The 21,596-nt window shown below is 54.7% G+C and overlaps 1 protein-coding gene across 1 annotated transcript; it reads left to right on the forward strand.

Annotated features, from left to right (window-relative positions):
• The first annotated feature begins 10,937 nt into the window (after window positions 1-10,937).
• On the forward strand, window positions 10,938-20,772 carry LOC122543556 (uncharacterized). Its single transcript, XM_043682376.2, has 2 exons — window positions 10,938-10,982; window positions 17,462-20,772. Exon 2 carries the CDS (start codon window positions 17,721-17,723, stop codon window positions 19,101-19,103), a length of 1,383 nt encoding a protein of 460 aa, XP_043538311.2. The 5' UTR covers window positions 10,938-10,982; window positions 17,462-17,720; the 3' UTR covers window positions 19,104-20,772.
• The last annotated feature ends 824 nt before the right edge of the window (window positions 20,773-21,596 follow it).

Below are 21,596 nucleotides of genomic sequence, written 5' to 3' on the forward strand. Positions count from 1 at the left end.
TCCTAACCCACCCCTCAACCTCCTCATCCAAGTCATTTATAAAAACTACAAAGAGAAGAGGCCCAGGAACAGAGCCCTGCGGGATCCCACTCAACACTGTCCTCCAGGCAGAATATTTTCCATCTACAACCACACTCTGCCTTCTGTCAGCCAGCCAATTCTGAATCCAGATAGCTCAATCTCCCTGTATCCCATACTTCCTGATTTTATGAAAGAGCCTACCATGGGGAACCCTATCAAATGCCTTGCTGAAGTCCATATACACCACATCCACTGCCCTACCGACGTCGACCTGCTAAATATGATGCTAAAGGTGTTTGACAAAATAGATGTAGAAAGGATGTTTCCTTATGTGGGGCTATCTAGAACGAGAGGTCGTGGTTTTAGAATTGAGGAGGAAAAGGTTGAGGAGAAATGAGTTCTCTCAGAGAGTCAGAAATCACATTCCCACAGTTCAGTCGTTGCCGGATATATTTAAGGAGGACGTAGACAGGTTTTTAATTAGTAATGCGTGCAAGGGCTTTGGTGAGCAGGAAGGAAACTGGAGTTGAGGTCGAGATGAGATCAGCCATAAGTTGGTACAGAAGGCTGGAGGGGCTGAGTTACATACTCGCCCTTGTTCCATGGGCACGGACTCACCAGAAGGAAGGTGGGTAGGAATGGATGGAGGATTGCGAGCTTCCCCCCATTTCGCAGCAGAATCCAACCCCTACAGTCAGATGTGATCTCATAGTGCCTCAGCGGATGAGTCACTGTCCACATCCATCATGTTAAAATCGAGCTTTCCCTACGAGTGCACCAGCCTTACATCAGGTCCTTGGAACTTTCAAAGTTAGTGGTTGGGAAGCTGTGTGGACCCTTTTAAAGTCGTGATGTATCTGCACATTTTCATTCCAGAAAGGCTGTGGTACCTTGTCAGATTACAGGACTGCCAAGTACGTTGTGCACATCCTCTGCAGCCGTAGCACTGTATTCCTCGCTCTGTTCTAATACCCTTATGCACTTTCGATCTGTCTGTAGTGCACACAAAACAAAACTTTTCTTTGTACCTAGGTACATGTGACAATAATAAATCAAATCAAATTTTAAAAAGGAAACCATTTTTCAGAATCACCTTCACCTTAGTACGACTGAGTTTCCAATTCTCTTCGACAACATCATCAGAGTGCATTTATATAATACATTTACCAGAATAAAACCACCTCAGATGCTTCTCTATTAAGATTATCTATGCATATACCTCCAGCCATAATGCGGCACAGAAGAAGTTTGAGCATACATGTTATTTGCTAAAGTAAATTAGTGTCTCCGTTAAACAGTGCACCTCCTGCCTTTCTGCCCTTTTCCTGCATATTATTTACTTTGTGAATGCATCGATTGAACATGCCTCCATCACACGTCTGAGCCAATTAAACTGGGGGCAAAGCTGTTATACGCTGGTGAGGGAATCCACGACAGCCTCAGAAGCTGGGACCCAGTCTTTGCAAATTTAATTCGTTTAATCGTCAATGACATGGAACGAGTCATTCTGCTCGTTGATTCCATGACAGCTGTCTAGAGCAATCTATTCAACCCCTCGCATTGGACATTTCACCAATAGGCTGGAACTCATGAGGCTGATGGTATGGAATCTGAGATAAATCTTTGAGTGCCACCATCACCACAGACCCAATACATTGAAGGCAGTGTGAGACTCACTTGCTTGTATATATATCCATGTATATTATGTAGTTTAAGCTAACAGACTCATTAGTTTGTATATGTCACTAATACATATTAAGTAGATTAAGCTAAGAAATTTGCTTCATCTTAAAGTGCATATCCCTTGTACTAATTTTGATCAAACCTTGAAAAACCTGGTAGGTATTTTCAGCCTAACATTACAGAAGAGGCTAATCACCTCCTCCGAGTGTGGGAATGGATTCACTCAGTCCTCTGACCTGCTGAGACATTGCAAGTTCACAATGGGAAGAGACCACTCACTTGCTCCAAGGATGGGAAAGGATTCACTCAGTCCTTTGATCTGTGACACACGCGGGATCACACTGGGGATAGACCATTCACTTGCTCCAAGTGTGGGAAATGATTCACTCAGTCCTCTGTTCTGCTAAGACACATGCCAGTTCACACTGGGGAGAGACTGTTCACTTGCTGCGAGTGTGGAACAGGTTTTGCCAAGTCTTCCAACTTGCGCACGCAAGTGTGTGTGTGGGAAGGAATTCACTCAGTCAAACTGCCTCCACAGACACCAGCAAGTGACTGCAGGGGTTGGATCCTGCTGTCTATGGCTTCGTTTAATCGTGCCCAGCATTAAGAAGCTGACAATGTGAGATTTGTTTCTGTTAACTTTAACAATTAACAATAATTCTTTGAAATTTGCATCACAGGTAGACAGGGTGATGAAGAAGACATTTAGCACACTTGTCTTCATTGCTCAGACCTTTGAGTATTAGAGTTGGGGATGTCATGTTGAGTTCGTACAGGACGTTGGTGAGACCTCTTCTGGGGTACTGCATCTAGTTCTGGTCTCCCTGTTATAGCAAGGATATTATTAAGCTGGAGAGGGTTCAGAAGAGATTTACCAGGATGTTGCCGGAAACATCTATGCAACAGAAGACTGAAGATGACCCAGGGGGGAATCTACAAAGAGAGAAGTTCAACAAGTGGTTTTGAAAATTGACTTGATGTAAATTTAATAGGGGCTTTATCGATCATCATGTTTTTATAGAGTGAGAGGTAGATAATTTTTTTTAAAGATTTACAAGGATGTTGCCAGGGTTGGAGGATTTGAGCTCTCGGGAGAGGCTGAACAGGCTGGGGCTGTTTTCACTGGAGCGTCGGAGGTTGAGGGGTGACCTTATAGAGGTTTATAGAATTATGAGGGGCATGGATAGGGTAAATAGACAATGTCTTTTCCCTGGGGTGGGAGAGTCCAGAACTAGAGGGCATATGTTAAGAGTGAAAGGGGAAAAAATTTAAAAAGGATCTGAGGGGTAACTTCTTAAATGAGAGGGTGGTGTGTGTATGGAATGAGCTGCCAGAGAAAGTGGAGGAGCCTGGTCGAGTTACAGCATTTAAAAGGCATCTGGATGGGTATATGAATACGAAGGGTTTGGAGGGATATGTACCAAGTTTTGGCAAATGTGACTGGGGCGTCAGATCGGGACATGAGGTTAGGCATACCAATTGGATGTTGGACCAAAAGGTCTGTTTCTGTGCTGTGTTAATTCTGCTAATTAAACCAAACACACAGAAAAGCTCACCTTGTCTCATAATCTGTTAAAGTATGAGTGACAATGAGTGATAGATCCTTTTTAAATTTTTCCCCCTTTCACCCTTAACATATACCTTCTAGTTCTGGACTCCCCCACCCCAGAGAAAAGACCTTGTCTGTTCACCCTATCCATGCCCCTCATGATTTTATAAACCCCTATAAGGTCACTCCTCTGCCTCTGACGCTCCAGGGAAAAAAAAATCCACAGCCTGTTCAGCCTCTCCCTATAGCTCAAACCTTGCAGTCCCAGCAAGATCCTTGTAAATCTTTTCTGCAGCCTCTCAAGTTTAACAACTTATAGTCGCCCTATAGAAAGGCGAGTTGAAATGTACGCAGTATTCTAGGAGTGGTCTCACCAACGTCCTGTATGGCTGCAACATGACCCTCCCAACTCCTGCACTCAGTGCTCTGACCAATGAAGTCAAGCAGCCAAATACCTTCTTTGCCACCCTGCGAAAGGGATTCATTCAGTGACCTGCCCCTGCTGACACATCATCGCGTTCACATGCGATTTCTGGAATTCCTGTTCATCAGATCCAGGATTGAACTTTGTTCAATAGCAACTATTCCTGTTGATGTGAAGAAACTCCAGCCTATTCAGCAGAATTGGGTATTACAGATGTGGGGAGTCTAGATTAGAGTGTGGTGCTGGAAAAGCCCAGCAGGTCGGGCAGCATCCGAGGAGCAGGAACATCGATGTTTCAGGCAGAAACCTGATGAAGGGTTTTTGCCCGAAACGTCGATTTTCCTGCTCCTCGGATGCTGCCCGACCTGCTGTGCTTTTCCGGCACCACACTCTAATCTTGACTCCAGCCTATTAGTCGATGCTAATATTCAGCTTGAAGGATAAATAAATCAACTTTGTGTTAAACACAATGTAGCATGTCTTTTTTATTTAATATCGCAAACACACATTAGTTTCTTCCGAAGTGGATGTACGAGAGAGGGAGGGATGTGGGTGGTAATTTTAGGCAAGATGTTGTGGAACTTGAAAGGGCTCAGAAAAGATTTACACGCACGTTGCCAGGGCTGGAGGGTTTGAGCTCGAGGGAGCAGGCTGGGGTTATTTTCCCTGGAGCTTTGGAATTTGAGGGGGTGACCTTATAGAAGTTTATAAAATCATGAGGGGCTTGGATAAGCTGAGTAGACAAGGTCTTTTCCCCGGGTTGAGGGAGTCCAAAACTAGAGGGGCATAGGTTTAGGGTAAGAGGGAAAAGATATAAAAGAGACCTAAGGGGCAACTCTTTCATGTAGAGGGTGGTACGTGTATGGAATGAGCTGCCAGAGGAAGTGTTGGACGATGGTATAATTGCAACATTTAGAAGGCATCTGGATGGGTACGTGAATAGGAAGGGTTTAGAGGGTTATGTGCCAAATGTTGACAAAAGGGACTAGTATAATTTAGGATTTGTGGTTGGCATGGACAAGTTGGACGTGTTTCCATGTTGTACATCTCTGTGACTCTCAGATGAGAGTGCGGTCGCGACAGATTCCCGTTTCTTCATTGTTGCTGCTGTGTGAGGGACTCTCCATGCTCCACAAATTCCCATTCCCTTGTCATTCCTGCAGCGTGGATGTTTCTCCATCTCTCACGAATTTCCCATCCCTTGTCATCGCTGTCCTGTGAGACACTCATTGCCTTCGACTCATTCCCATTTCCCTGATCATTGCCGCTGTGAGGGACTCTTCCCTACTCCACTCATTCCCATTCCCTCGTCCACTCCCTCTGAATTGTGCCTTGTTTTCTAAAAGTGGCCTCACCAATGTATCTGTGCAGCAGCAACATGACGTCCAAATTTCCTTTACTCAATGCAATGACCAATGAAGGCAAGCATGCCAAATGCCTTCGTCACCACCCTGCCTTAGACTCCACCTTCAAGGAACTTGATTTCAAGTCTGTGTTTTAGTCATTCACAACGTGAGAGCATTGCTGGCTAGGCAAGCATTTATTGCCCGTCCCTAATTGTTAAGAGTCAATCACATTGCTGTGGGTCTGCAGTCACATGTGGGCCAGACCAAGTATGGATGGCAGTTTCCTTCCTTGAAGGATATTAGTGAACCCAATTGGTTTACCTTGACAGTCAATAATGGATTTACACTCACCATTAGACACGTAATGGGGGGGGGGGGTTTGAACCCGGAACCCCAGAACATTACCTTGGTCTCTGAATTAACTGGAAGATAGCGAGGACTGCCGATGCTGGTGAAGTCACCGGTCTGGAAAGGTTGACTTCTGACCGCAGATGCCACGGTGGCTCAGCGGTTGGCACTGCTGCCTCCCAGCACCAAGGTCCCGGTTTCGGTTCTGGCCTCACGTTCTCCCACCGTGTCTGCGTGGGTTTACCTCCGGGGTGCTCCGGTTTCCTCCCACAGGGTGGATTGGGCCAGGCCGAATTGCCCGTGGTGTCAGGTGCTGTTGTCGGAGGGGAAGTGGGTTCTGGCTGCGCTGTGCTTTCGGAGGGACTGGTTGGGCCGAAGGGCCTGTTTCCACACTGCTAAACAGACGCCGCCCATCACCGAGAAGGCTGGGCCGAAGGGCCTGTTTCCACACTGCTAAACAGACGCCGCCCATCACCGAGAAGGCTGGGCCGAAGGGCCTGTTTCCACACTGCTAAACAGACGCCGCCCATCACCCAGAATGGTGGGCCGAAGGGCCTGTTTCCACACTGCGAAACAGACGCCGCACATCACCCAGAAGACTGGGCCGAAGGGCCTGTTTCCACACTGCAAAACAGACTCCACCCATCACCCAGAAGGCTGGGCCGAAGGGCCTGTTTCCACACTGCTAAACAGACGCCGCCCATCACCCAGAATGCTGGGCCGAAGGGCCTGTTTCCATACTGCTAAACAGACTCCACCCATCACCCAGAAGGCTGGGCCGAAGGGCCTGTTTCCACACTGCTAAACAGACTCCGCCCATCACCCAGAAGGCTGGGCCGAAGGGCCTGTTTCCACACTGCTAAACAGACGCCGCCCATCACCCAGAATGCTGGGCCGAAGGGCCTGTTTCCACACTGCTAAACAGACGCCGCCCATCACCCAGAATGCTGGGTCGAAGGGCCTGTTTCCACACTGCTAAACAGACGCCGCCCATCACCCAGAAGACTGGGCCGAAGGGCCTGTTTCCACACTGCTAAACAGACTCCGCCCATCACCCAGAAGGCTGGGCCGAAGGGCCTGTTTCCACACTGCGAAACAGACGCCGCCCATCACACAGAAGGCTGGGCCGAAGGGCCTGTTTCCACACTGCTAAACAGACTCTGCCCATCATCCAGAAGGCTGGTCCGAAGGGCCTGTTTCCACACTGCTAAACAGACGCCGCCCATCACCCAGAAGGCTGGGCCGAAGGGCCTGTTTCCACACTGCTAAACAGACTCCACCCATCACCCAGAAGGCTGGGCCGAAGGGCCTGTTTCCACACTGCTAAACAGACTCCACCCATCACCCAGAAGGCTGGGCCGAAGGGCCTGTTTCCACACTGCTAAACAGACTCCACCCATCACCCAGAATGCTGGGCCGAAGGGCCTGTTTCCACACTGCTAAACAGACTCCACCCATCACCCAGAAGGCTGGGCCGAAGGGCCTGTTTCCACACTGCTAAACAGACTCCACCCATCACCCAGAAGGCTGGGCCGAAGGGCCTGTTTCCACACTGCTAAACAGACGCCGCACATCACCCAGAAGGCTGGGCCAAAGGGCCTGTTTCCACACTGCTAAACAGACTCCACCCATCACCCAGAAGGCTGGGCCGAAGGGCCTGTTTCCACACTGCTAAACAGACGCCGCACATCACCCAGAAGACTAGGCCGAAGGGCCTGTTTCCACACTGCTAAACAGACTCCGCCCATCACCCAGAAGGCTGGGCCGAAGGGTCTGTTTCCACACTGCAAAACAGACTCCGCCCATCACCCAGAAGGCTGGGCCGAAGGGCCTGTTTCCACACTGCTAAACAGACGCCGCCCATCACCCAGAATGCTGGGCCGAAGGGCCTGTTTCCACATTGCTAAACAGACTCCGCCCATCACCCAGAAGGCTGGGCCGAAGGGCCTGTTTCCACACTGCTAAACAGACTCCACCCATCACCCAGAAGGCGGGGCCGAAGGGTCTGTTTCCACACTGCAAAACAGACTCCACCCATCACCCAGAAGGCTGGGCCGAAGGGCCTGTTTCCACACTGCTAAACAGACGCCGCCCATCACCCAGAATGCTGGGCCGAAGGGCCTGTTTCCACACTGCTAAACAAACTCCACCCATCACCCAGAAGGCTGGGCCGAAGGGCCTGTTTCCACACTGCTAAACAGACGCCGCCCATCACCCAGAATGCTGGGCCGAAGGGCCTGTTTCCACACTGCTAAACAGACTCCGCCCATCACCCAGAATGCTGGGCCGAAGGGCCTGTTTCCACACTGCTAAACAGACGCCGCCCATCACCCAGAATGCTGGGCCGAAGGGCCTGTTTCCACACTGCTAAACAGACGCCGCCCATCACCCAGAATGCTGGGCCGAAGGGCCTGTTTCCACACTGCTAAACAGACGCCGCCCATCACCCAGAATGCTGGGCCGAAGGGCCTGTTTCCACACTGCTAAACAGACGCCGCCCATCACCCAGAATGCTGGGTCGAAGGGCCTGTTTCCACACTGCTAAACAGACGCCGCCCATCACCCAGAAGGCTGGGCCGAAGGGCCTGTTTCCACACTGCGAAACAGACGCCGCCCATCACCCAGAAGGCTGGGCCGAAGGGCCTGTTTCCACACTGCTAAACAGACTCTGCCCATCATCCAGAAGGCTGGTCCGAAGGGCCTGTTTCCACACTGCTAAACAGACTCCACCCATCACCCAGAAGGCTGGGCCGAAGGGCCTGTTTCCACACTGCTAAACAGACGCCGCCCATCACCCAGAAGGCTGGGCCGAAGGGCCTGTTTCCACACTGCTAAACAGACTCCACCCATCACCCAGAATGCTGGGCCGAAGGGCCTGTTTCCACACTGCTAAACAGACTCCACCCATCACCCAGAATGCTGGGCCGAAGGGCCTGTTTCCACACTGCTAAACAGACGCCGCCCATCACCCAGAAGGCTGGGCCGAAGGGCCTGTTTCCACACTGCTAAACAGACTCCGCCCATCACCCAGAAGGCTGGGCCGAAGGGCCTGTTTCCACACTGCTAAACAGACTCCGCCCATCACCCAGAATGCTGGGCCGAAGGGCCTGTTTCCACACTGCGAAACAGACTCCGCCCATCACCCAGAAGGCTGGGCCGAAGGGCTTGTTTCCACACTGCGAAACAGACTCCGCCCATCACCCAGAAGGCTGGGCCGAAGGGCCTGTTTCCACACTGCTAAACAGACGCCGCCCATCACCCAGAATGCTGGGCCGAAGGGCCTGTTTCCACACTGCTAAACAGACGCCGCCCATCACCCAGAAGGCTGGGCCGAAGGGCCTGTTTCCACACTGCGAAACAGACTCCGCCCATCACCCAGAAGGCTGGGCCGAAGGGCCTGTTTCCACACTGCTAAACAGACGCCGCCCATCACCCAGAAGGCTGGGCCGAAGGGTCTGTTTCCACACTGCAAAACAGACTCCACCCATCACCCAGAAGGCTGGGCCGAAGGGCCTGTTTCCACACTGCGAAACAGACGCCGCCCATCACCCAGAATGCTGGGCCGAAGGGCCTGTTTCCACACTGCTAAACAGACTCCGCCCATCACCCAGAAGGCTGGGCCGAAGGGCCTGTTTCCACACTGCTAGACAGACTCCACCCATCACCCAGAAGGCTGGGCCGAAGGGCCTGTTTCCACACTGCTAAACAGACGCCGCCCATCACCCAGAATGCTGGGCCGAAGGGCCTGTTTCCACACTGCTAAACAGACTCTGCCCATCATCCAGAATGCTGGGCCGAAGGGCCTGTTTCCACACTGCTAAACAGACTCTGCCCATCACCCAGAATGCTGGGCCGAAGGGCCTGTTTCCACACTGCTAAACAGACGCCGCCCATCACCCAGAATGCTGGGCCGAAGGGCCTGTTTCCACACTGCTAAACAGACTCCACCCATCACCCAGAAGGCTGGGCCGAAGGGCCTGTTTCCACACTGCTAAACAGATGCCGCCCATCACCCAGAATGGTGGGCCGAAGGGCCTGTTTCCACACTGCTAAACAGACGCCGCCCATCACCCAGAATGCTGGGCCGAAGGGCCTGTTTCCACACTGCTAAACAGACTCCACCCATCACCCAGAAGGCTGGGCCGAAGGGCCTGTTTCCACACTGCTAAACAGACTCCACCCATCACCCAGAAGGCTGGGCCGAAGGGCCTGTTTCCACACTGCTAAACAGACTCCACCCATCACCCAGAATGCTGGGCCGAAGGGCCTGTTTCCACACTGCTAAACAGACTCCACCCATCACCCAGAAGGCTGGGCCGAAGGGCCTGTTTCCACACTGCTAAACAGACTCCGCCCATCACCCAGAAGGCTGGGCCGAAGGGCCTGTTTCCACACTGCTAAACAGACTCCGCCCATCACCCAGAAGGCTGGGCCGAAGGGCCTGTTTCCACACTGCTAAACAGACGCCGCCCATCATCCAGAATGCTGGGCCGAAGGGCCTGTTTCCACACTGCTAAACAGACTCTGCCCATCACCCAGAAGGCTGGGCCGAAGGGCCTGTTTCCACACTGCTAAACAGACTCTGCCCATCACCCAGAAGGCTGGGCCGAAGGGCCTGTTTCCACACTGCGAAACAGACTCCGCCCATCACCCAGAAGGCTGGGCCGAAGGGCCTGTTTCCACACTGCTAAACAGACTCTGCCCATCACCCAGAAGGCTGGGCCGAAGGGCCTGTTTCCACACTGCTAAACAGACGCCGCCCATCACCCAGAAGGCTGGGCCGAAGGGCCTGTTTCCACACTGCTAAACAGACTCTGCCCATCACCCAGAAGGCTGGGCCGAAGGGCCTGTTTCCACACTGCGAAACAGACTCCGCCCATCACCCAGAAGGCTGGGCCGAAGGGCCTGTTTCCACACTGCTAAACAGACTCCGCCCATCACCCAGAAGGCTGGGCCGAAGGGCCTGTTTCCACACTGCGAAACAGACTCCGCCCATCACCCAGAAGGCTGGGCCGAAGGGCCTGTTTCCACACTGCTAAACAGACTCTGCCCATCACCCAGAAGGCTGGGCCGAAGGGCCTGTTTCCACACTGCTAAACAGACGCCGCCCATCACCCAGAATGCTGGGCCGAAGGGCCTGTTTCCACACTGCTAAACAGACGCCGCCCATCACCCAGAATGCTGGGCCGAAGGGCCTGTTTCCACACTGCTAAACAGACTCCGCCCATCACCCAGAATGCTGGGCCGAAGGGCCTGTTTCCACACTGCTAAACAGACGCCGCCCATCACCCAGAAGGCTGGGCCGAAGGGCCTGTTTCCACACTGCTAAACAGACTCCGCCCATCACCCAGAAGGCTGGGCCGAAGGGCCTGTTTCCACACTGCTAAACAGACTCCGCCCATCACCCAGAAGGCTGGGCCGAAGGGCCTGTTTCCACACTGCTAAACAGACTCTGCCCATCACCCAGAATGCCCCGCGCGGCTGAAAGTCCTCTATCCCCCGGAGCGGGCGGGGGCGCGCGCCGCGGGGCGGGGCAGGCGCCGTGCGCACGCGCAAGGTCAGACGGGCCTCCCAGCGGTGGCGGCGTCGTCGGCTGTGACGCCGCTCGGTAAGACGCGGGCGGCCGGGGAGCGGGCAACAAGCGGCGGGGTTGGCGAGGAACCCCGCAGGGAGGCGCCCGGTGGGGGGTGGTGGGCAGTGGGTGTGTGTGTGTGTGGGCCGCGGGCGGTTTTGAATCTCCGCCGCAACGGTCCGGCCGCGGGGCAGCGGCCGCCATCTTGTTTCGGGCTGGCGTCCACCTCGTCGTCGGGCACCGGGGAAGGGGGGGCGCTGTGCGCATGCGCGTCCCGCCCCGGGGGGCGGGGCGGGCGTAAGGGGCGGGGCGGGCGTAAGGGGCGGGGCCACCGCGCTGCCAACACGTCACCCTGAACCCCCGCCCCCGCGCGCTGCCAGCCACGTGACCCCCTCCGCCACGTGACCCAAGGTGAGGGACAATGCAGACCCAGAGGGTCGTAGAGATGTGCAGCACAGAGGCAGACCGTTCGGCCCAACTCCACCATGCTGGCCCAGCTATCCCTCAGTAGAAAGTGAGGGCTGCAGATGCTGGAGTACCAGAGTTGAAAAATGTGGTGCAGGGGGGGGAAAAAAAAACACAGCCGGCCAGGCAGCACCCGAGGAGCAGGAGAGTCGACGTTTCGGGGGGGGCGTACGCCCTTCTTCAGATGTGGTGCTGGAAAAACACAGCAGGCCAGGCAGCATCCGAGGAGCAGGAGAGTCGATATTTCGGGGGGGGCGTACGCCCTTCTTCAGATGTGGTGCTGGAAAAACACAGCAGGCCAGGCAGCATCCGAGGAGCAGGAGAGTCGATATTTCGGGGGGGGCGTAAGCCCTTCTTCAGATGTGGTGCTGGAAAAACACAGCAGGCCAGGCAGCACCCGAGGAGCAGGAGAGTCGACGTTTCGGGGGGGCGTAAGCCCTTCTTCAGATGTGGTGCTGGAAAAACACAGCCGGCCAGGCAGCACCCGAGGAGCAGGAGAGTCGACGTTTCGGGGGGGGCGTAAGCCCTTCTTCAGATGTGGTGCTGGAAAAACACAGCAGGCCAGGCAGCACCCGAGGAGCAGGAGAGTCGACGTTTAGGGGATGTAAGCCCTTCTCCAGATGTGGTGCTGGAAAAACACAGCCGGCCAGGCAGCATCCGAGGAGCAGGAGAGTCGACGTTTCGGGGGGGCGTAAGCCTGTCTTCAGATGAGGTGCTGGAAAAACACAGCAGGCCAGGCAGCATCCGAGGAGCAGGAGAGTCGACGTTTCGGGGATGTAAGCCCTTCTCCAGATGTGGTGCTGGAAAAACACAGCCGGCCAGGCAGCATCCGAGGAGCAGGAGAGTCGACGTTTCGGGGGGGCGTAAGCCTGTCTTCAGATGAGGTGCTGGAAAAACACAGCAGGCCAGGCAGCGTCCGAGGTGCAGGAGAATCAACGTTTCGGGGGCGTAAGTCCTTCTTCAAGAAGGGCTTATGCCCGAAACGTCGATTCTCCTGCTCCTCGGATGCTGCCTGGCCGGCTGTGTTTTCCCAGCACCACATTTTTCAACCCCAGATATCCCTAACCTACTCTAGCACTAGGCCCATATCCCTCTGAACCCTTCCTATTCGTGAGGAGGAACTTCTTCTCTGAAGAGAGATTACTGCGTGCAGTTCTGGTCTCCTTCCTATCGGAAAGATGTTGCGAAACCTGAAAGGGTTCAGGAATGATTTACAAGGATGCTGGAGGGTTTGAGCTACAGGGAGAGGCTGAACAGGCTGGGGCTGTTTTCCCTGGAGCTTCGGAGGCTGAGGGGTGACCTTAGAGAGGTTTACAAAGTCACGAGGGGGCACGGAGAGAGTAAATAGACAAGGTCCTTTCCCTGGGGTGGGGGAGTCCAGCACTAGAGGGGGGTAGGTTTAGGGTGAGAGGGGAAAGATATAAAATAGACCTAAGGGGCAACGTTTCCATGCAGAGGGTGGTACGTGTATGGATCGAGCTGCCAGAGGAAGTGGTAGAGGCTGGCGCAATTACAGCATTTCATAGACGTCTGGATGGGAACGTGGGTAGGAAGGGTTTGGCGGGATATGGGCCAAGTGCTGGCAAATTGGATTAGATTAGGTTAGGGATATCTGGTTGGCATGGACGAGTTAAACCGAAGGGTCTGTTTCCGTGCTGTACGTCCCTGTGACTCTGACCCGCCAAGGCAAGCATGCCACGTCCCTTCTACACCAAACTGTCTACCTGCTACTCTACCTTCGAGGAATGTGTTTTTATTCACTCACAGGGTGAGGGCATTGCTGGCTGGGCAAGCAACCCGACCTTGTGATTGCCATCCACCTTAAAGACCCACCCCTCGCCCAGTGCCCCCTCCACTATCAGAGTGAGGCCAGACAGACACTGAAGGAGCGACTCCTCACACATTGCCTGTGGAGCTCTCACAGCCCAATGGCCTCAACATTGACTTCACCAGCCTCAAGCTTCCCCCTCCCAACCTGTTGCTCTGTCGAGGCCCCTCCTCCTCCTCGCTTCCCCGACCTATTCTAACCTGTCCATCTACCCACTCACCTATGCGCTCCACCCTTCCCACTGACCAAACGTAATAACCTCTGACCTCCATCCACCTGTCAACATCTCACCTCCCCTTCCCCCAGCCCCGCTCCACCGTCCCTCCTTCAATTTGCTTCTGGACTCCCCAGTCCTGATGAAGGGTTTCAGCCCAAAACGTTCACTCCCCTGCTCCTCGGACGCGGTCTGACCTGCTGCGCTCTTCCAGCCTCACATCTACTGACTCTAACTTCCACCAACTGCGGTCTTTACTGTCTCCCGCTCCCCTTGTGGCTGAGCAACACTCACCTGCACATCCGCTGGACAATTTAGCACGGCCAACCCACCCTCACCTGCACATCCCCTGGACAATTTAGTACGGCCAACCCACCCTCGCCTGCACATCCCTGGGACAATTTAGTACGGCCAACCCACCCTCACCTGCACATCCCCTGGACAATTTAGCACGGCCAACCCACCCTCACCTGCACATCCCCTGGACAATTTAGTACGGCCAACCCACCCTCGCCTGCACATCCCCTGGGACAATTTAGTACGGCCAACCCGCTCTCACCTGCATATCCCTTGGACAATTTAGCACAGCCAACCCACCCTCACCTGCACATCCCCTGGACAATTTAGCACGGCCAGCCCACCCTCACCTGCACATCCCCTGGACAATTTAGCACGGCTAACCCACCCTCACCTGCACATCCCCTGGGACAATTTAGCACGGCTAACCCACCCTCACCTGCACATCCCCTGGACAATTTAGCACGGCCAACCCACCCTCACCTGCACATCCCCTGGACAATTTAGCACGGCCAACCCACCCTCACCTGCACATCCCCTGGGACAATTTAGCACGGCCAACCCACCCTCACCTGCACATCCCCTGGGACAATTTAGCACGGCCAACCCACCCTCACCTGCACATCCCCTGGACAATTTAGCACGGCCAACCCACCCTCACCTGCACATCCCCTGGACAATTTAGCACGGCCAACCCACCCTCACCTGCACATCCCCTGGACAATTTAGCACGGCCAACCCACCCTCACCTGCACATCCCCTGGGACAATTTAGCACGGCCAACCCACCCTCACCTGCACATCCCCTGGGACAATTTAGCAGTGCCAACCCACCCTCACCTGCACATCCCCTGGGACAATTTAGCACGGCCAACCCACCCTCACCTGCACATCCCCTGGGACAATTTAGCACGGCCAACCCACCCTCACCTGCACATCCCCTGGACAATTTAGCACGGCTAACCCACCCTCACCTGCACATCCCCTGGACAATTTAGCACAGCCAACCCACCCTCACCTGCACATCCCCTGGACAATTTAGCACGGCCAACCCACCCTCACCTGCACATCCCCTGGACAATTTAGCACGGCCAACCCACCCTCACCTGCACATCCCCCGGACAATTTAGCAGGGCCAACCCACCCTCCCCTGCACATCCCCTGGACAATTTAGCACGGCCAACCCACCCTCACCTGCACATCCCCTGGACAATTTAGCACGGCCAACCCACCCTCACCTGCACATCCCTGGGACAATTTAGCACGGCCAACCCACCCTCCCCTGCACATCCCTGGGACAATTTAGCACGGCCAACCCACCCTCCCCTGCACATCCCTGGGACAATTTAGCACGGCCAACCCACCCTCCCCTGCACATCCCTGGGACAATTTAGCACGGCTAACCCACCCTCACCTGCACATCCCCTGGACAATTTAGCACGGCCAACCCACCCTCCCCTGCACATCCCTGGGACAATTTAGCACGGCCAACCCACCCTCACCTGCACATCCCTGGGACAATTTAGCACGGCTAACACACCCTCCCCTGCACATCCCTGGGACAATTTAGCACGGCCAGCCCACCCTCACCTGCACATCCCTGGGACAATTTAGCACGGCCAACCCACCCTCACCTGCACATCCCCTGGACAATTTAGCAGGGCCAACCCACCCTCCCCTGCACATCCCCTGGACAATTTAGCACGGCCAACCCACCCTCACCTGCACATCCCTGGGACGATTTAGCACGGCCAACCCACCCTCACCTGCACATCCCCTGGACAATTTAGCACGGCCAGCCCACCCTCACCTGCACATCCCCTGGACAATTTAGCACGGCCAACCCACCCTCACCTGCACATCCCCTGGACAATTTAGCACGGCCAGCCCACCCTCACCTGCACATCCCCTGGACAATTTAGCACGGCCAACCCACCCTCACCTGCACATCCCCTGGACAATTTAGCACGGCCAACCCACCCTCACCTGCACATCCCCTGGACAATTTAGCACGGCCAACCCACCCTCACCTGCACATCCCCTGGGACGATTTAGCACGGCCAGCCCACCCTCACCTGCACATCCCTGGGACTATTTATTACGGCCAACCCACCCTCACCTGCGCACCCCCTGGATTGTGGCAGGAAACTGGAGCAGACGCAGGGATGGCGTTGCTGGGAGACCGTGCAAACTCCTGCACAGGCGCAGTCCACCAATGGTGGAGGCAAACCCTGGATCCCTGGCACCCTGAGGCAGCGATGCTCACTGCACAACCGCTGTACAATTCCCCCCCCTTCCCACCCCACAGTCCAAGGCTGGGAGCGGAGAAACAAATTGGAGGAGGGGGTAGCAGCAGAACAGAAGCGATGAGCTGCAGAAGTCGATGGTCTGAAATAAAGACAGAAATTGCTGGAGAAACTCAGCACGGAAACTGAGCTGGAAAGTTCCCTGATCAGTGAGGCAATTCGAGGGTTATGGAGGGACATCGGATCAACCTATTGAATGGCAGAACAAGCTCCTCTTCCTCATTTCTTACGTTCCTTCAGTGTCACTGGGTCAAAGTCCTGGAATTCCCTCCTTAAGGACAGCGTGGGGCGAAAGAGAGAGAAAGGGAGAAAACGGACTTGACTTTCCGAGTCCAGTGACCTTTCTTCAGAGCTCTGTTTTCTCTCCTTCTTCCAGAGCTGTTGCCAGATCTGACAGGTTTCTCCTGCAATTTCTGTTTTGGTTTCAGATTTCCAACATCCACAGCTCCTTGTTTTTACTGTCGTGAAAGCAGAACAAAAGCAGGGTTTTCTTTTGTTGACTCCTTTATTCATTCTGTGGGAGGTGGGCGGCTTGAGAAGGCTGGAGGGGGTGAGGCTGCCTTCTTGAACCGCTGCAGTCCACCTGCTGTGGGTTGCCCCCCACACTGCCCTTAAGGAGGGAATTCCGGCACTTTGTACCCGCGACGGTGAAGGAACGGCGATACGTTTCCAAGGGCAGGATGGGGAGCGGCTTGGAGGGGAACCTGAAAGGGGGGGGTGGTGTTCCTAGACATCTACTGACCCTTGTCCTTCTAGACGGAAGTGGTCGTGGCTTTGGGGGATCTTGGGTGACTTTGCAAGAATGATACCTGGGACTTCAGGAGTTAGGTTGGCAAGGAGGGATGACAGAAATTGGGCCAGATTTACTGTGGGATTCAGAACGTCACGGGGTGATCTGATGGAACTCTACAAGACTTTGACAGGAAAGGACATAAACTATTTCCACAGAACTGAGGGCAGAGCCTGAAAATTAGGGCCAGACCATCCTGTGAAGAGATGTTCTGAAGAGTCACTGGATGTGAAATCTTGACACTGTTTTATCTCCACAGATGTGGCTCGACCTGCTGAGTCTCTCTGGCAATTTCTCTTTTTGCTTCTGAATACCAGCCCCCTCAGTTCTTGGCTTTATCCCCTGTTAAGCGTTTTGTTAAGGAAAGATATCGAGGGATGAGGCCCGAAGTCTATGACATTTGCTTCAGCCGTAATCTCATTGAACGCCAGTACAATGGGGTCCGAATGGCCTCCTACTGTTCCCGTTTCAGCCCCTGGAATGGCGGGGGAGGGTACGATGAGATGTGGATTTATAGCTATGGGGGAAACAGAGAGCGGAGGAACAGAAATTATCCCCAGCTTCTGCGTTTCTGTACCGCGTTTACAAAGCTGATCTTTGTGAACTCCTTTTGCAGGGGATCAGGCAGGGGAATTTGGCAGAGCCGCCTGTTCTAACCGCAGCGAGATCTGACGAGAGTGGACGCCAAGCGTCTGGCTCTGAACCGGCACGGGCCTCCGAACGCGCAACCAGAAACGTCCGGTGTCTGGGAAGAGGTTCCGGACGTCCCCGTGTCCGGGTGAGACCAGGAGGACTGCGCGCGCCCGGGAGAGCCGGGCGTTTCCGCGCAGCTTGAAAAGAGCAGACGAAACGCCGCGGGAAGGAGCCAGGCCCCCATGCCCCGAGCAGGCGAGGCTTCAATGGAGAGGCCGTGGAAGTGCGGGGACTGCGGGAAGGGCTTCAATTACCCGTCGCTGCTGAGGAACCACCAACGCGTCCACGGCAAACCCGCGGCCGGCGACAAGCCCTGGACGTGCGGCGACTGCGGCAAGGGGTTCAGCTACCCGTCCCTGCTGCGGAACCACCAGCGCGTCCATGCCCCGCCCCGGGAGAAGCCCTGGAAGTGCGAGGACTGCGGCAAGGTCTTCGGTCACAGCTACCGGCTGGACAACCACCGGCGGGTCCACGCCGGGCACGGAGAGAAGCCGTGGAAGTGCGGCGACTGCGGCAAGGCCTTTGAGTACCCGTCCTGGCTTGAGATTCACCGGCGGGTCCACGATGGGCCCGGGGCGGCGGATAAGCCCTGGAAGTGCGGCGACTGCGGCAAAGGCTTCAACTACCCGTGCCGTCTGGAGAGCCACCGGCGGGTCCACGCTGCGCCCGGCTCCAGGGAGAAGCGGTGGAAGTGCCAGGACTGCGGCAAGACCTTCTGCTACCCGTCGCTGCTGGAGCACCACCAGCGGGTCCACGCGGCGCCCGGCGCTCGTGAGAAACCGTGGAAGTGCCAGGACTGCGGCAAGGCCTTCTGCTACCCGTCGCTGCTGGACACCCACCGGCGGGTCCACACCGGGGAGAAGCCCTTCACCTGCTCGCTGTGCGGCAAGGGCTTCACCATGTCAACGTGCCTGCTCTCCCACCAGCGGACGCACACCGAGGAGAGGCCCTTCAGCTGCCCCGTGTGCGGCAAGTGGTTCCGGTCCTCCTCCGACCTCAACGTCCACCGCCGGGTCCACACCGGCGAGCGGCCGTTCACCTGCCCGGCGTGCGGTAAGGGCTTCTCCTGGTCGTCCAGCCTGCGCTCACACCTGCAGGCCCACGCCGAGAAGCGGCTGGCCTGCGGCCGCTGCGGCAAGAAGTTCCGGCATGCGGCCAGCCTGGCTGAGCACCAGCGGGCGCACGCCGGCGAACGGCCCTTCGCCTGCCCCGTCTGCAGCAAGGGCTTCACCGGGCCCACCAGCCTCCAGCGGCACCAGCGGATCCACACTGAGGAGCGGCCCTTCGGCTGCGCCGCCTGCGGCAAGCGGTTCCGCCAGGCCTCCGACCTGACGGCCCACCGGCGGGTCCACACCGGCGAGCGGCCCTTCGCCTGCCCGGCCTGCGGCAAACGCTTCACCAAGTCCTTCAGCCTGCTGCGGCACCGGCGGGTCCACACCGGCGAGCGGCCCTTCGCCTGCCCCGCCTGCGGTGCGGGCTTCACCCAGCTCGCCAACCTGCGGGCGCACCAGCGACACTGCAAACGCCCGATGCCGGCAGATTACCCGGCTTCCAGCAAGAAGTAGCCGTCTCCCTCCCGCTGGTGGGTAACCCCTCCACCATCGCGTTCATTATTGTCATTAAGCAGAGATTGACCTCCTCCCCTCCACCCCAAGAACTAAAAACCAAAACAGAGCACCTCACCCCATAATCTGGAAAAGGACATTGAGAAGTGGGGTAACCTGCTTTTCAGCAACTTCTAGCGATTCAATAAAATAAATCCCCGACACTTAAATAAGTTGTTACTTGTCAGTTTTAATCTAAAATCTCACGGTGAACAAATTAACTAAACGATAAACAAACCGAATAAATCTCTCTTAACTATTAACTATCTCCGAATAAAGAAAGAGTCTAATTGTGTGCTTTTCCAATAAATTCATGTCCCGCTTATATTGAAAAAAAAATAGAATTTAATCTCTTGAAATTACGGCCAGGTTGTGTCTCTTCCGGAACATTCTGTGCCTTCCCTGTCGATTATTCTGTCAGGAATACTAACTAGTTGTGCTGTTAGTACTGTTGTTATTGGGACGGTGCTTTCTGTAGGACAGAAAGGAGGCTGTGAGAGCCAGCGATTCTCTCTCGAGAGCTGAGGGCCATTAGCTCTGGGGATGGCAGCTGGCTCTCGGCCCTTTGTCCTTCTTTGCCCACCCTCAATGACCTATCAATATTTCTTCCAATAGGATTGGCACTGTGTTGTCAAAACCATCAGATTTAAATTGAATTGGCCTTTGGTATTGAAGTGCCTGGTTCAAATTGATTGGCTAAATTCAGGGGGCTGATGTCTGCCGCTTGGTCTGCTAACTGTCTGGCCTTTCCATTCAAATGTGCATTTGCATTTTAAATCTCTAAGCACAGGAAAAGCACATGATCTTTTATAAGGACCACGCAATGCTTCCCTCCGCCTCCGCCAGCATTTTACAAACACCAAATTCTAATTTCCTGCCTCCCACTCCACAAGTATCGTACCCAACTGCGCAACAATATCACTCGCGGCTCCGCACATGCGTTTTTTTTTTAAGAAGGCCCGGTTCCCTCTGGGCGCCTGCCTGCAAATTCATGTCGCGTTCGAGAAAAAAAACTGCGTCAGCTTGGGAAGGCCTGGGTGGGGACAGAATTCCAGGCCAGCCGCCGCTGCCTCTCCTCCGCGCTATTCTCTCGGTTGGAAGTCGACCCCGATGCGTCCGAAAGCAAAAGAGGACATTGCGACGATTCGGCCAACCCCGCGCTGCTGCGATGGCTTTCACTTGGGCCACGTCAAAAACACAGCAAATGTTTCCTTTTGAACTAACCAGCTCCCGCGGGGACCAGGGATGTGCCAGTTGGTTCAATATTCTGGCTAATCAGGAGGGAACATGTGACTGCAGTAAACCGTGACCAAGTGAAACTTCGAGACGTTGACAGACTCTGTGACTCTATCTCTGTACCTGTCTGTCGACTTACCTGTCACCTTCTGTTTCGTTGTAATTGAACCTGGATTAGGCCATTGAGCCTGCTCCATCAATCAATAAGATCATGGCTGATCTATCTATTGCCTCAGCTCCTCCAACCTACGTTATCCCCACAATTCTTAATTCCCCTACCGTGCAAAAACTCAGCCAACTGTGCCTTGAATATATTGAATGAAGCTGCCTCTACTGCTTCCTTGTCAGAGAATTCCATAGATTCACTGCTCCTCTGGGAAAAGCTTCCTCATCTCTGTCCTAAATCTACTCCCCCCCCGCCATCTTGAGGCCATGCCCTCTCGTCCCAGTCTCACCCATGAGCAGAAAGAAAACCCGCCTGCCTCTATTTTATCTATGCCCTTGCATAATTTTATATGTTTCTATAAGATCCTCTCTCTCATTCTTCTAAATTCTAGCGAGTACGGTCCCAGGCGACTCAACCTCTCCTTTTGGGCAGCACGGTGGCACAGTGGTTAGCACTGTTGCCTCACAGCGCCAGAGACCCGGGTTCAATTCCCACGTCAGGCAACTGTCTGTGTGGAGTTTGCACATTTTCCCCGTGTCTGCGTGGGTTTGCTCCGGGTGCTCCGGTTTCCTCTCACAGTCCAAAGATGTGCAGGTTCGGTGAATTGGCCAAGCTAAATTGCCCGTAGAGTTAGGTGAAGGGGTAAATGTAGGGGAATGGGTCTGGGTGGGTTGCTCTTTGGAGGGTCAGTGTGGACTCGTTGGGCCGAAGGGCCTGTTTCCACACTGTAAGTAATCTAATTAGATGTAATCTAATCTAATAGGGTAACCCCCTCACCTCTGAAATCAACCTGGTGAACCTCACTCTGCACCACCTCCAAAGCCAGTATATCCTCCCTCAAGTAAGGAGACCAGAACTGCACACAATACTCCAGGTGCCCCCTCACTAAAACCTGGTACAATTGCAGCAGAACCTCCCCGCTCTTAAGTTCAATCCCTCTAGCAATGAAAGCCAATATTCTGTTTGCCTTCCTGATTACCTGCTGCACCGGCAAAAGAACTGGCGATTCATGTAGAAGCAGTCCTAACTCCCTCTGCACAACAGCATGCTGC

This window comes from Chiloscyllium plagiosum, unplaced genomic scaffold (assembly GCF_037043375.1).
Source record: "Chiloscyllium plagiosum isolate Xiang-an unplaced genomic scaffold, Cpla_swu_hap1 HiC_scaffold_27, whole genome shotgun sequence".
NCBI classification, from domain to species: domain Eukaryota; kingdom Metazoa; phylum Chordata; class Chondrichthyes; order Orectolobiformes; family Hemiscylliidae; genus Chiloscyllium; species Chiloscyllium plagiosum.